Source organism: Engystomops pustulosus, chromosome 5, assembly GCF_040894005.1.
Source record: "Engystomops pustulosus chromosome 5, aEngPut4.maternal, whole genome shotgun sequence".
Lineage (NCBI taxonomy): Eukaryota > Metazoa > Chordata > Amphibia > Anura > Leptodactylidae > Engystomops > Engystomops pustulosus.
In genome coordinates, this window is record NC_092415.1 from 180164138 (window position 1) to 180180819 (window position 16682).

Below are 16682 nucleotides of genomic sequence, written 5' to 3' on the forward strand. Positions count from 1 at the left end.
AATATAGTCAGCCCCAGGTGACAGCGCTGCACAGGAGTCATTTTTCATGACTTAGCTTTAGGATAAGTAGTTAATATCACATTGATGGGTGTGCCTGACACCATACGCCCCCAATGATCAGCTGATCGCGGCTCCATTACAGGTTGGAACTGACAACTCTAGTTTTCTGTGCCGTGATGTGTCAGGGAACTGCAGATCATCCCCAATTCCCACTTAAAGAGGTTCTAACAATATAATTATATTGTTGTCCCCTATTCTGACTGCTGGGACCATCACCAGAGCAGGGATCCCCATCTCACTGATGGCTGGTGCAGAAGGGTCCCGCACATATCCAGCTGTTCCATTCACTGGTGTTTGCATCAGTTTTCTGGACGACATGCGGGAAATTGTGCAGCTTTTTTTGGTGACATTTGCCCACTTTAACCACATTTGGTAAGTGATATACAGATTTATGAAGTGCGACTCTTCAAGAAGCTGCAAATTCGTTTCAGTCGCCTACTGGCATAGGAAACTCTTAGGGATCATTTGCGCAAATATTTGTGACTTTTCATCAAAAATGTTCATATCTGAAGCCGACATGGACATGGCATGTATACATATATGCTGCCTAGGACTAATACCTAATGTGATATGTATTAAGAGCGTAAAAAATATTATGAGCAAGTATAATTACTATACTATTTATATCCCCAGCGCACACATAGAAAAGCACAGAACATAGAATTGGCCGCTTGTGTACATACACTGCATCCATCTGCACATCAGTGGTATTTTACCACCACGGTTTCCCCTTCTTTGTGCATAAGCGCATGTTCCCGGCCAGGGCAGTCTTCTAGATGATGTGTTGAGCGCACCCACAGCCGTGGGGGAGAGGGACGCTCACATAACAATGCAAAACACCGGGTGCTGGTTACATTTTTGAGCTTAAAATTAGCACAGAATCCACAAGTGATGCGCAGACGGTCTTTGAACACGTTTTTTGGGCCGTTTTTTAAGCAGTCCGTTAAAAACGCATCAGTTTTTGACCCATTTTAATTAATATAATTGTTAAAACCTGTCAAAAATGCATGCGTTTTTTAACGGACTGCTTAAAAAGGCCCAAAAACTGGTTCCAAACGCCACGTGTGACGCCGGCCTTACTGTTCAATTTTAGCAAGACCAACCAACCCATCCGCTGTGATAGCGCCTCTGACCCTTCTCCTGCGAAGCTCCAACGCTATCACAGAAACAGAGCCGGATATCGCCTCCTCTTCAGAAGAGATAATCGATTCATTTGCCTTTATTAATTGGAAATTATTAATCCTTTGGGTCATCAGGTGAAGAAGTAAAGAGGCCAGCGGCCGGCGGCCATCACTGTCCTGTATAATAATGGAATATTAAAGAGCGGGATAGTGAAGGTGAAGCTTGTAACACTAATGGGATGATCAGCACATCAATTCTGATGCCGGGCACCCATTCAGGTTATCAATTACACATGAAATATCTACACATGACGAGTGAATATCCACTTTAAAAGCCAATTAAAAAATTTACACATCGAGCAGAATTATTTTCTGGTGCTGAGAACGAGTGGAGATGAATTTGATGGAAGCGAGTGACGGATGGGTGTATGCACATAGTCATGTGGTGTTACTCAGCAGCGTGACAGCACTTTCCTGGTGACAGCTGTCAGGGGTAGTACCCCGTAATACAGCCATGAAGACTGGAGACATGAATTCCCAAACATAACGTTTCTGACAAGCTCTACAAGCTCCATCAATTTCCAGGGCTGCATCAAGCTGCTCATAGCCAATTAATCTCAGGGAGGAATAATATACAGGGAAGGAATAGATTACTAATGAATAGCACATTAATGTCAGCGCAAATGTATGGACCTCCAGAACCAAAGCTCTGCCTATGTGATACACACATGGTGCCTCATGTTCTGGAAATGTATGGACCTCCAGAACCAAAGCTCTGCCTGTGTGATATACACATGGTGCCTCATGTTCTGGAAATGTATGGACCTCCAGAACCAAAGCTCTGCCTATGTGATATACACATGGTGCCTCATGTTCTGGAAATGTATGGACCTCCAGAACCAAAGCTCTGCCTATGTGATGCATGGCATGGTGCCTCATGTTCTGGAAATGTATGGACCTCCAGAACCAAAGCTCTGCCTATGTGATGCATGGCATGGTGCCTCATGTTCTGGAAATGTATGGACCTCCAGAACCAAAGCTCTGCCTATGTGATGCATGGCATGGTGCCTCATGTTCTGGAAATGTATGGACCTCCAGAACCAAAGCTCTGCCTATGTGATATACACATGGTGCCTCATGTTCTGGAAATGTATGGACCTCCACAACCAAAGCTCTGCCTATGTGATATACACATGGTGCCTCATGTTCTGGAAATGTATGGACCTCCAGAACCAAAGCTCTGCCTATGTGATATACACATGGTGCCTCATGTTCTGGAAATGTATGGACCTCCAGAACCAAAGCTCTGCCTATGTGATACACACATGGTGCCTCATGTTCTGGAAATGTATGGACCTCCAGAACCAAAGCTCTGCCTATGTGATATACACATGGTGCCTCATGTTCTGGAAATGTATGGACCTCCAGAACCAAAGCTCTGCCTGTGTGATGCATGGCATGGTGCCTCATGTTCTGGAAATGTATGGACCTCCAGAACCAAAGCTCTGCCTATGTGATACACACATGGTGCCTCATGTTCTGGAAATGTATGGACCTCCAGAACCAAAGCTCTGCCTATGTGATATACACATGGTGCCTCATGTTCTGGAAATGTATGGACCTCCAGAACCAAAGCTCTGCCTGTGTGATATACACATGGTGCCTCATGTTCTGGAAATGTATGGACCTCCAGAACCAAAGCTCTGCCTGTGTGATATACACATGGTGCCTCATGTTCTGGAAATGTATGGACCTCCAGAACCAAAGCTCTGCCTGTGTGATCCATGGCATGGTGCCTCATGTTCTGGAAATGTATGGACCTCCAGAACCAAAGCTCTGCCTGTGTGATATACACATGGTGCCTCATGTTCTGGAAATGTATGGACCTCCAGAACCAAAGCTCTGCCTATGTGATACACACATGGTGCCTCATGTTCTGGAAATGTATGGACCTCCAGAACCAAAGCTCTGCCTATGTGATACACACATGGTGCCTCATGTTCTGGAAATGTATGGACCTCCAGAACCAAAGCTCTGCCTGTGTGATGCATGGCATGGTGCCTCATGTTCTGGAAATGTATGGACCTCCAGAACCAAAGCTCTGCCTGTGTGATATACACATGGTGCCTCATGTTCTGGAAATGTATGGACCTCCAGAACCAAAGCTCTGCCTGTGTGATGCATGGCATGGTGCCTCATGTTCTGGAAATGTATGGACCTCCAGAACCAAAGCTCTGCCTGTGTGATGCATGGCATGGTGCCTCATGTTCTGGAAATGTATGGACCTCCAGAACCAAAGCTCTGCCTATGTGATACACACATGGTGCCTCATGTTCTGGAAATGTATGGACCTCCAGAACCAAAGCTCTGCCTATGTGATATACACATGGTGCCTTATGTTCTGGAAATGTATGGACCTCCAGAACCAAAGCTCTGCCTATGTGATATACACATGGTGCCTCATGTTCTGGAAATGTATGGACCTCCAGAACCAAAGCTCTGCCTGTGTGATGCATGGCATGGTGCCTCATGTTCTGGAAATGTATGGACCTCCAGAACCAAAGCTCTGCCTGTGTGATGCATGGCATGGTGCCTCATGTTCTGGAAATGTATGGACCTCCAGAACCAAAGCTCTGCCTGTGTGATACACACATGGTGCCTCATGTTCTGGAAATGTATGGACCTCCAGAACCAAAGCTCTGCCTGTGTGATGCATGGCATGGTGCCTCATGTTCTGGAAATGTATGGACCTCCAGAACCAAAGCTCTGCCTATGTGATATACACATGGTGCCTCATGTTCTGGAAATGTATGGACCTCCAGAACCAAAGCTCTGCCTATGTGATATACACATGGTGCCTCATGTTCTGGAAATGTATGGACCTCCAGAACCAAAGCTCTGCCTGTGTGATGCATGGCATGGTGCCTCATGTTCTGGAAATGTATGGACCTCCAGAACCAAAGCTCTGCCTGTGTGATGCATGGCATGGTGCCTCATGTTCTGGAAATGTATGGACTTCCAGAACCAAAGCGCTGCCTGTGTCATGCATGACACGGTGCCTTTTGGTTCAGAAGAACCATACAATTCCAGAATATAAGCCCCTGTGTCTGGAAATGTATGGACCTTCAGAACCGAATGAGACTTATGTACTGGAGAAAGCTACGCTCTTATAGGCAGGCATTGCCCGTATTGGGCTACATTTGCACGTGCCGTGTACATTGAGTTTTGAAACACAATACAAAAGATGAGGAGAGGACATTTGCCTAATTACATTGCTGTTAACATTTGCGTTAACAAAAAGCAACCATTAACACAAACGTAACATAACTGGTGACAAACAGCATGTATTAAAGGGACGTTAACCTTGCATTTTGTGAACGCCAGTGTTAACATGAATGTTATTAGGCAAATCTTCTCTCCTCGGCTGTTAATGCCGTCTTGGGTGGATTTATTGACCCCTAGGTGCAGCACATCAGTTTCAGCAATGATAATCCCCCACAAGACAGGGAATCCGTGGGGGTCTGACTGATCACAAGAATGGGGTCCAGTTCTCACTGATTGATGGAATAGTAGGTAGAGAATGTGTCCTGCTGCTCCATTCACTTCTGTGTGAGATTGGGAAATTTCGGAGCTCTGGTATCTCCAACGCTCTCATAGACCGTTACATGAAAGCCCGGGAGATTGCTGAGCTCAGCGATTTATGAAGCGCCCTTAGTACTGAAAGGAGCGGCAGTCCCAATAGTCGACTCCAAACAACTACATTGTCCTCCCCGTCCTGTGGACATCCACAGACCGTAACAAGTCCCAAGGTTTGAAGCAAGTCCCAAAACCCCAACCAAAGCACTTCCAGATTCACCAGGAGTTAGGGAGAACGAGCGACGGGTGGGCTGGGATATCTGTTGCCGGGGCTGTGCTCCTGATCTGTGTGCGATCGTGCACACAGCCAGTAACAGGATCGTGCTGTCTATGTGACAGGGGGCAGATTATTATCAGTCTCCTGTCACAGCAGCCCCTGTATACAGCGAGAGGCTGCAGGGAAGGTGCTGTATGCATCCTCTCCGCATGTCTCTGTATACAGATCACTGATGACACTGATCCAATGGGCTGTTACCATTAGATCCTTGTTATCTGATCTATATAAAAGAAAAGCAGGGAACACATATATTATGTGTTCCTCCCTAAATGTGCCCCTGTAAGAAAAAAAAAAGTTCCCAAATTAAATAAAGTTCCCAAATTAATTAAATAATTGTATTCATTAAATAGTCCACTCTGTAGACAGTAAGGCTGCATTCAAACAAACCGTATGCCCGCTAGGCCGTAGCCGTGCAGGCTTTGAAATACAATTTTAATTCTTTGGGGAATGGCCGCAACACGGGGACATGTCATTTTCCCGTGTACGGAGCGGTATCACTCCGTGCGGCCATCTATTGGGGACATATGTACAGCCGAAAGCTTGGGGTTGTACATTCGTCCCCCACATGGTTGTGTGCATGTGGCCTAAGGCTGGTGCCACACATATCGCTCTGTCTGCGGTTACAAATGCAGACAAAGCACAAAACACCGGCGGCTCGTTCCCGATCTCAGACGTTTCAATACAAACGCTGATGCGATCGGGCCGATCGCAGACAAAGTGCTACGTGTGGCACCAGCCTAAGGGTGAGGTTATAACCTACATTTTCAAACGCATCACAACAGCTGAGACAAGATTTGCCAAATTACATTGCTGTCAACATTTCGTTTACAAAACGCATGCAATAAAATTGTATTGATGCATGTGTTTTGTTAACACAATGTTGACAGCAATGTAATTGCTATTTGATGGTGCGTTCACACGATGCGTTGCGTTTTTTTTATTCGTTTTTGACGCATTCCAAAGGCTTCAACCTTGATCACATGTTGATGTAACATTCTGTTTCCATTGCATTTGCTAAAACGCAACGTTACTTTACCCCTAGGCGCACCACGACGTTATACTACGTCCCCGGGGCTAGATGCTTAGCGCACCGGGACGTAGTATAACGTCTAGCTTCTGGGACCGGCTCACGAACGGAGCCGGTACCAGAAGCAGCGGCTGTCAGCTGTCTATCACAGCTGACACCGCGCTGTAACACCCGCGATCGGAGCCGGCTCCGATCGCGGGTGTTAACCCCTTACACGCCGCGGTCAAGCATGACCGCGGCGTGTAAGGGTGTTCCTGCTGTGGATCGGATCCCCCGTGCCGCTTACCGGGGGATCCGATCCTCTTCCAGGCAGCTCCGAGGACTGGCATGTGCCCCGGAGCTGCCCGGTCTCCATGGCAGCCAGACCCCTTCCGGGTCTGACTGCAAACTGTCTGAGCATGCGCAAGCTTGCTCAGACAGTTTACACTGCTCTACAATAAAATAGTATTGTAGAGCAGTGTATTGAACTTAAACCAGTGATCAGAGCATCACTGGTTTAAGTTCAAGTATGTATAAGTAAAAAAAAATGCAAAAACAGTTAACACTACACATTATAATAAATAAAAAATAAATACATAAAATATAAGCCCCTAAAATGTCACTTTCCCATAAAAAACTTAATAAAGTATAAAAAAACATAAAAACACAAAAAAAACCTGCATATTTGGTATTGCCGCGTCCGTAACAATCTGCATAATAAAACAGAATCATTACTGGACCCGCACGGTAAACGCCGGAGGAAAAAAACGCAAAAAACGTTCCGAAAAAAGATAATTTTTAATTAATACCCTATAAAAAATGCTCTAAAAAGTGATTTTAAAAATTTTATGCACTCTAAAATAAGCCCACTAAAAAGAACAACTCTTCTCGCAAAAAATAAGCCCCTAAGCAGATTTGTCAGCCAAAAAATAAAAAAGTTATGCATATGAAAAGATGGTGATGCTAAAATGAATAAGATTTTCTCCAAATTAGTTTTTATTCAGTACAATTGAATAAAATACACAAAACCCCCACATATTTGGTATCCCTGCGTCCGTAACAATCTGTATAATAAAACAGAATTGTTATTAGATCCGCATAGTGAACCCCGTAAAAAACAACCTAAAAAAACCTCTCTCTGAAAAAGATGATTTTTTATTAATGCCCTTTAAAAATGCTCTAAAAAAAGTGATTTTAAAAAGTTACGCAATCTAAAATAAGACCACTAAAAAGAGCTATCATTCTTGCAAAAAATAAGCCCTTAAACAGATTTGTGAGGTGAAAAATAAAAAAGTTATGCATATGAAAGACGGTGATGCTAAAATTAACAACAATTTTGCCAAATTACTTTTTATTCAGTAAAAATGGTAAAAAATAAAAAATATATATAAATGAAGTATTTTCATAATCGTGGCGACCCATAGAATAAAAATAATATACTATTTTTATGGTATGGTTAATGGCCAAATAAAAAACACATAAAAATTTTCCTAAAAATTGATGATTTTCATTTCCTCCACCAACAAAGAGTTAATTAAATCTCACCAATTAGCTGTAGATGCCCCAAAATTACATACCAGAAAAGTGCATCTCATGTGGCAAAAGAAATAAGCCCCTATAGGTCCTCATTAAAAAAAAGAAAAAAATTATAGCCTGTACAATGTGACATAGCAAATCTGATTTGGATGGCGCCTCCTTCCCTTCTATGCCCGGCCGTGCGCCCATACAGAAGTTACCACCACATATAGAGTATCCGTGTACTCGGGAGAAATTGGGTATCAAACTTTGTGGAGCCTTTTTTAATTTAATCCATTTTAAATGTTTAATTTTCCACCCAAAATGAGTGTATTGTGAAAAAATATTACAATTTGCAGACTGCACCTCCATTTTGTTTTAACCCCTATAAAACACGTAAAGGGTTAACAAACTTCTTAAAAGTAGTTTTTCATACGTTGAGGGGTGTAGTTTCCACAATGGGGTAATTTACGAGTCTCGCTATTATTTAGGCCTCTCAGTGTCAATTAGAAGTTGATCAGGTCCATCTAAGTACGGGTTTTGGCGATTTTACAAAAAATGTGAAAAATGGCACCCAAATTCTGAGCCTCATAACATTCTAGTAAAATATGTGGAATCTTAAAAAAACATGCCAACATAAAGCAGACATTTGGGAAATGTAAGTTATGAATTTATTTGGGAGCTATGACTGTCTGCATCAAAAGTAGAGAATTTAGAACGTTGAAAATAAAGAATTTTTCAAAATTTTTGCCAAATTTTGTTTTTTTTCATAACTAAACGCAAAAGATTTCATCCAAATTTTTAAACTAATTTGAAGTACAATGTGTCACGAGAAAACAATCTCAAAATCCCCTGGATATCTCATAGCGTTCCAAAGCTATAACCACTTATAGTGACACAGGTCAGATTTGAAAAATGGGACCGCGTCCTTAAGGCCAAAATAGGCTGTGTCCCCTAGGGCAGTGGTGGCGAACCTATGGCACGGGTGCCAGAGGCGGCACTCAGAGCCCTTTCTGTGGGCACTTGGGCCATCGCCCCAGCACCCCAGACAGGACTCAAAGAATCTTATTGCAGATGCAAGCCACTTAAAAGATGCTGCTTTCTGTCATATTTTGATACTTGCTTCTCTACTTAAACTGTAGGAAGAGGGAGAATGAGTAGACAGGGCCAAATTATCTTTGGAGGACCTCCTGTTGGCCCCATTGTCCCTCTGTACACTCATAATGAGTGTACAGAGGGACACTAGAAAGAAGCTAAAATGATGCAAATTTTTCATCTTTCCATCTGTTGCTGTCCTAAGGAGGCCAATCTGATTGAAAGTTGAAGAACAGGGAGCAATAACTTACTGCTTTAATTTTTAGTTGGCACCTTGCGATAAATAAGGGGGGTTTGGGTTGCAGTTTGGGCACTCGATCGCTTAAAGGTTCACCATCACTGCCCTAGGGGTTAAACATGTGAAGCCTTTGGATGCGTCAAAAACACATAAAAAAGGCGTGAATGCACCCCAAAGGGGTTTTCCCAAGGATTCAAATTAGACCCTATCCCGTGTATAGGCCCTAACTTGAATTTGTGGGAAAACCCTTTTAAGCACAGAAAACAGGAGCTGTAACTTTTTCCTTGTATTAATAGACGTCTTATAACACTATATATACGCTAGGAGTTATACATTTATTAGTGAAAATTTCGTACTCCTCCTGGGTTAAATATTATTACCCTTCTGGAAAAATGTTAGTGCGACCTCTGGTCACGCAGCAGTCCTTTTGCTCTCAAAAGTTGCTAGACGCCCAGCTGGTCAGAGCAAAATGTAAAAAATAAATAAAAAAAAAAAAAGGGGGATAAGATACAGGCGTGATGAGAAAAAAAAAAACAACAACAATGCAGATACAATAGGGACTGAAGACATACATCACACACACAGATGTGCAGCAGACACGTCCCTCCGAATCATCCCTTATTGTCTGTCTCATACATTTTTATTAATTCAGGATAACTGTACTAATTATATTCTTTAAAAAAAGGGATAATGCAGTGATCTCTGAGAAGATACATCTCTATATTAAGGTTGGGTCACAGTGTATCTCTATGACAGCTCTTAGTTACATAAAATCCTCCCACTGACAACCAATAAGCCCATAGTCTAATGGATGGAGGCTCTGTATCTGTATGGCAGGTGGAGTGTGTGCGTTCAAATCTCCGTTTGGGGAAAAAAAAAAACATGAAATAATTTAGTGGCCACACCCTCCGCGTCCCACCGAATACATCAAGAGGTTTAGGCCAAGGAGACCGGTAACACCCCTCGAGTATCATGACCCGGTCCTATTAAAGTTTTATTGTCATCTCCTATGCTCTTGTGACAATCCCATTAATGGGGGTCTGACTACATGGACGGCCATTGATCACATCTCTAAGAACCTCACATCTCTACATTACAATGAAGGACCATCAGCTTGATATAGAAATCTCTGACATGCCCAGTCCTGGACACAGTCACACCTTCACTCCCTTTTATTACACAGCCTTTAATGAAACGTTCCTTATCTCAAGAAAAAGTTCCTCTCTCAACCCTTCATGCAGAATGATAGAAAACAAAACTAGAGACATTATTACAGTATAAATACTCGTCCAAAATATATAGCAGTAAAAAGTATGCAAACAAGCCAAGTCGGGACTAGTACCTGTTCCGGCAGCCGAGGAGTTGGAAGGTGAACAAGTCAATTCTCTGAGAACAAATCAGAGTTCACACATTCCAATTGAATTGCGTTTAGAAACGTGAGGGGCTTTGCCAGATCACATATTGGTAACAGGAACCCAGTGTTCACATACATTTCACTGGAAACACATATGCAATCAGGCCGAGCCCCCGTGGCATTTGCATCACGTTTCTAAACTCAATGCAAACACAATGGGGCACATTTACTTACCCGGTCCATTCGCGTTCCAGCGGCCGCATCTCCGACGAGCGTTCGGGTCTTCCAGCGATTCATGAAGGTCCTGCGCCTGATGTCCACCAGGTGTCGCTGCTGCGCCGAGGTCCGCCGAGTTGCGTCGGAGTTCACTCATCTCTTCCTGGTGCACGTAAGTATGGCGCGTGCAACCAATTTATTTTTATTTTTTTTTTTAATGCAGCGGTTCAAATCAGAAAATGTTCGGGTAACACGTCGGGAAAACACGAATCGGGCCCTTAGTAAATGACCCCCAATGTGTGAAACCCGCCAAAGTGGTTTCATCTTTAGGGAGATTATAGCAGTGTTCTATAAGGAGCCAGCATGTTATAGAGAAGGAAAATCTGAGCAGATAGTACATAGTTTTCAAAGAAGATATTCAAGGAAATCTACCATCAAAATCCATCATGATAAACCAGGGACACTTACTCATAGATCCAGGCACCGTGACTGTGGTAATCATCTTATATTTATTATTTATGGCCTCCTTCCTTCTTAAATCAACTTTTAAAATTATTATTTACAATTATGCCAATGTGTCAGAGGGGCTAAGGCAGTGGTGGCGAACCTATGGCCCCAGAGCACTTCTGGCTCATTCATTTTACATACTGATATTAGAAGGAAGGAGGTCATGGATAACAATTACAAGAAGATTACCATAGCCACAGTGCCTGCATTTATAAGTTGTGTCACTGGTTTATTATGATGGATTTTGATTGTAGATTTCCTTCAAGTACAACTGCTATGTACTGTACATCATAAAGTACTATAACCTATGATACCAGTACATTTTAAATGGTTTATGCATATAACAATGCGTCCATGTTGTAGGATCTATGTCATATCATGTTCACATGAATAATTAATCGTTGCTAGTTAGTGCAGCATTTGTCTCACTCCCCAATCTGTTCCTACGGCCACAATAAAAAGAAATTCTGAAAGAGAAGTCTTGGTTTTCTAAGTCTTTATCAAAGATGGGAAAGGCCCCTGTGTAATGAATAGATTTCTTGTCATTCTCAAGATCTCTGCTTGCAGGAAGTAAAAACGTACAATAAGGATGCTTTCAGATGGCTGTGTGCTTGCCCGGACCGGATCCCGGCACAGCCGAGTGGTGAGCGCTCTTCACCCCTCCTCCCTCCATTGGACAGACAAGCGGCTGTGACTCAGTCACCGTCCGATGAGACACTGTGTGCTCACCACGTCGTGGCCAGGACCTCTATTGTGGCCGTGACCTTAGCCCAATTGTTGCAGCCAGATCACGGCCACAATTGCGGGTGTGTGAATGAGCCCTGAGGCTGTCTGGGACAGTAAGCGACAGTATTAGACATGTCGTTGTCTATGCTATGGGGATTATACAGCCGCCTTTAGTTCTCCGTTTACCAAGGAAAATAAATTAGAAGCAGCTAATGGAGTGAGCCGATCCTCAAAAGCCACGAACGTGAGCCCCCATAACACGATCTGGGCAGACGTTTATTCCCTGGATGCAAGGAAGGTTCCTGTTTAATGACAGCAAGCAGAGATCTTGAAAGAATAAACTTGTAACACACCCTACAATATAACTATCAATATTAAACTTTTTTTCTGCTATAACGTAAATCACTGAAACCGATGGCTGTGAAGGGGGAAGAGGCCCTGTGATGTTTGTTTGACCCTTGTAACCCTGTGTGTGGGGCTTATGATGTTGTTACAATTTCTTTGGAGCCCAAATAACTTATACCTATAAACTTAATAGCTGATGATTGCGAGTATGACCTGCACAAGTTCTTCAGAGTCATGTAAGGATATGCAACACTAGCACCACAATATATCACGGAGCGTGGCTGCCATTCCTCACATAGTGCTGGGTCAGGAATAGCAGAATAGTCACCGTGACTTACCAGGCGCTTCTGTATGTATCTGCAGATGCAACTGCAAATCATAAGCGCAACACTTTAGAGCGGACGTCCCACCATAATAATTCATTACCTATCCCAAATATATATTTCTGGTCTAAAGAAAGAGGATCTCATGTCTGTGGTTTGATGAAAGAAATGTGCTGGGGATGTATTCAAAGTCTATGGGATTGTAGGTGACATCATCAATCAGTTTCTTAGAGGGTGAACAGACCTGCATCTATCACCTGTGCAGTGACTGTTCTTATGTGATGAACCTTTTTTAGAGACAAGTTTCCTTTCTTAAAGGGCATCTAACACCCGAAATAATGTACTTACTCACCGAGTTGACGTCTTTCCTATACTGTTTTTATTAAAGTAAACCTACCATAAAAAAAAATCTAGTATGAAAAGTAGATGTGATGGTAGATTCCTCCTGCTGCCTCTGCCCTAATCTGTAATGTAATAATCCTGGAACCTAACTTGTTAAAAAAAAGCTATATTTTAGTCATATATAAAATTAACTGTAGAGGTTACTGGGGTGTAGAGAGGCCTCAGCTCCCAGAGCCCGGCCAGGCTACTCCATACCCCAATAGCCTCTACAGGTAATTTACATATTACTATAAATATAGTTTTTAACAAGTTAGGTTCCAGGATTATTCAATTACAGGTTTGGGCAGAGGCAGCAGGAGGAATCTACCATAAGATCTACTCCTGATAGTAGATTCCTCACGGTAATTTCCCTTTAAATCTTGGGACAGTGAGATTAACCTTTAAAAAAAAAAAAAAAAGAAGTTTAATTAAACCTGCTAACGAGACGGAGGCTTACATCACCCGAGCGTCTCCTGACACTGATCATTTATGTTCGTGCCCATTCTTACCAGTACTTGGAGCCAGCAGTTGCTGAGGTATTTTATATAAAATAAAAATTAGGTTAATCGGTCTGTCCCAAGATTTATAAAAACAGTATAGGAAAGACAACATCTCAGAGCAACTTTGAAGTGAGATGTACCTTGGTTGTACAAAGTCAAGGAGGAGAATTTAACACTGAAGTCAAGGTCTGAACCCTTCTCCTCTGTAATTGACATCATGCCCCTGACTTCAGTAGATCTGGTTAGTGGCTTTCTGTGGATGAGAGAGCTTGACTTTGGTGTTAAACTCTCCGCCTCCATGACTTTATACAACCAATATACATCTCACTTTAAGGCCACATTCAGACGGCCGTAGGGGGGGGGCGTATATACAGCCGATATACATCCACCACAGAGGCTATGGGCACACGGCGCCCTACGGGAGTGGTGCGGTGCAGCACACATGCGGCATATACCGCTATGGAGAGGGGCGGGGGTGAGCAGCACTCTCCTCCTCCTCTCCTTGCACACCGACATGTTCCCGCCGTGCTACGGTACGGCAGGCAACGGGCATCTGAATGTAGCCTAAAATTGATTTTCTGCATGAATCCACCACACTGGATCATTAAAGAAACATCATCTAGAAGGTGTTCAGCTGCTTGACAACATATTGGTTTATTAGGTCAATTTCTGCTGACAGGTTCCATTTAAAGGAGATATCCAGGAGTTCTGTAAAACACCATGTGGAACACGGGGCTACCACACAGCAACGATCGATAGCCACAGGGCAACACCTGAGTATGATGCCACACCCCCTCCCTGGAGGAAGGCAGCAGCGCCCCCCGTGGCCAGGAGGAAGTGGTGTCCTGTAGTCATCGGATCTGCTGAAACTCCTGGCCAAGTGCAGAGTTGAAAGGCTGGAGCAACACAGGATGGATCTAGAGCAGTGGTGGCGAACCTATGGCACGGGTGCCAGAGGTGGCACTTAGTGCCCTTTCTGTGGGCACCCAGGCCTTCACCCCAACACAGAGTTTGCCAGCTAGGACACTAGGCTTTCTCCTGTGACCAAATACAGCCCAGCTCAGCGTTATTTTAAAGCAACATCCTTGGCTGCCAGGACTACAGGATGAACAAGAAGATAGAGATGGATTGTCATCGAAGCTCCTGCTCTGGGTCCCCTGAGCTCAGGGGACCCTGGAGGGAAGCTACAATCCAAATTTCTCCATCATCTTTCTATTGTATTGGTGAACTCAGGACGCCAATACGATACAGCAGGGATCAATAAGTTACTGCTTAAATTGTCATGTTGGCACTTTGCGACGTATAAGTGGGTTTTGGGCACTCTGTCTCCAAACGGTTCGCCATCATTGATCTAGAGCCTACAAAGCGTATATACAATTCTTAGAAAAACCCCTTTAAGGGTTTCGGACTAGCCAAGGACCCCTGTTCTTGTGATCCATGGGCAGTCACAACCCTCACCTAATATCTAACATCTACATCAGACAGAAGGCAGCTCTTATACATTGTCCCCTGGATATTTCACTCCATGAGGGTCAGTGTGAACTGGGACATAAAAGTACATCCAGGGAAGCGCACAGAGCCGCATCCCAGCAGCCCCGTATGGCAGGTGCAGGGGGCAGCAGACATGACACACAGCTCAGCACAACTTACTATGCATTCTCTAACTTGGCTGTAAAAGTTCTGCTCTCTGATGGAGACATCGTCTTCTTCCATCCTTCATATTGCTGGAGCCCAGGACGGACTGATGCTGAGGCTGAATCTCATCCCTCTGCGCCCTCCCCCCGCAGCAGCAGACAGGAGGCAGAACAATAACAAAGCCCCGGCCTCCCCCTGGATGCGGCTGCACTACTCCTGCACACAGCGGAGCTCTGCCCAAACACTCCGTGCACGCTGCAAACAAGTATCGCGGCCTCTCATTGGTGTAGGCACAGGGCAGCTGCGGGTCGTCTTCTGTGTCGGCGTCTGTGATTGGTGGAGCACAGTGTTTAGCTTCCCGCCTCCTCCCTTCCTGTCAGTGTGTGCTGCAGTGTTATTAGATGAGGCAGGTGGCAGAGAGAGATAGGGGCGGGAAATGTCCGCCCAGCCCTGCTGTCATGTACCTCAGGAAGAGTCAACAAACAACCCACATACAAAAATACATGTATACATTTTTATGTTTTGATATGTATAAATACATACTTATATAAATAAAACACAAATGCTCAATTGCTGCTGAAGAACTAAAAAGATTTAAAAAATAATCTTATAGATAAAGAAATATGTTCCCAAAATAAAGTCAAAATAAATCCTTGGACTGTGTTCACATGGAAAAAAAAAACATAGAAGTGCAAAATACAATTGTTTTCTACACAGGCAGACAGTGGGGTGAATGACAGTGCAGTGCTAGGGATCACACACAACACCCAATGTTTGGCATAACGATGGAGGGACACGGGTTGTGCTAGTTGTGCCATTAACAGACTTTATACTAATATAATGTCCCCCTTTAGTTGTCACCACAGAGTATGATCACTAATATCTGTCATACCCCTCTACATCCTAATTTGGTCCAACTTTTAATAATGCCTCCTTTCCTGTAACCCCAGCTGACAATGCTCCCCTTCTATTAGCTCCCACTTATAATACCCACCCCACATGTAAAGCCCCTTTTTTATGTCATTATCACCAGAAACTCAAAAATAGAGCAAGTAGCCTTATTTTAAATTTGTGAACACACCCTTGATACTATATATACAGCACCCCACATCCCTCAGTCTATATTCAGCCCCCAGACTGTATATACAGCCCTCACAACCCCCAGTCCATATTCAGCCCCCAGACTGTATATACAGCACCCCACATCCCTCAGTCTATATTCAGCCCCCAGACTGTATATACAGCCCTCACAACCCCCAGTCCATATTCAGCCCCCAGACTGTATATACAGCCCTCACAACCCCCAGTCCATATTCAGCCCCCAGACTGTATATACAGCCCTCACAACCCCCAGTCCATATTCAGCCCCCAGACTTTATATACAGCCCTCCACAGCCCCCAGTCTATATTCAGCCTTCCAAAGCCCCCAGTCTATATTGAACCCCCAGACTGTATACAGCCCTCCACAGTGCCCAATCTATATTCAGCCCACAAACTGTATATGCAGACTTCACCAGCACCCAGTCTATGTTCAGCCCCCAGACTGTATATACATCCACCTCACCCCCCAGTCTATATACAGCCTCACTCCAAATTTCTATCTGTATGCTTGCACACACACAATCTATTTATATACACCCCTCCCCCAGTGTATAAATATGTGGTAGCAGTTTATAAATTAATAAAATTAATCTTGTCTGAGCCGCTCTGCATATAAATAGACATTGGTTCTATTGATCTGTGCCCT

At 43.8% G+C, this 16682-nt stretch overlaps 1 protein-coding gene across 1 annotated transcript in view; it reads right to left on the reverse strand.

The window, feature by feature from the left end:
• The window catches only part of LMBR1 (limb development membrane protein 1), an 86215-nt gene extending 70933 nt beyond the window's left edge, over positions 1–15282 (reverse strand). The window contains exon 1 of the mRNA XM_072153955.1: positions 14951–15282. Within this exon, the coding sequence (XP_072010056.1) occupies positions 14951–15013 (63 nt within the window). The 5' untranslated portion in view covers positions 15014–15282. The remainder of the gene's footprint in view (positions 1–14950) is intronic.
• Positions 15283–16682: the final 1400 nt, after the last annotated feature.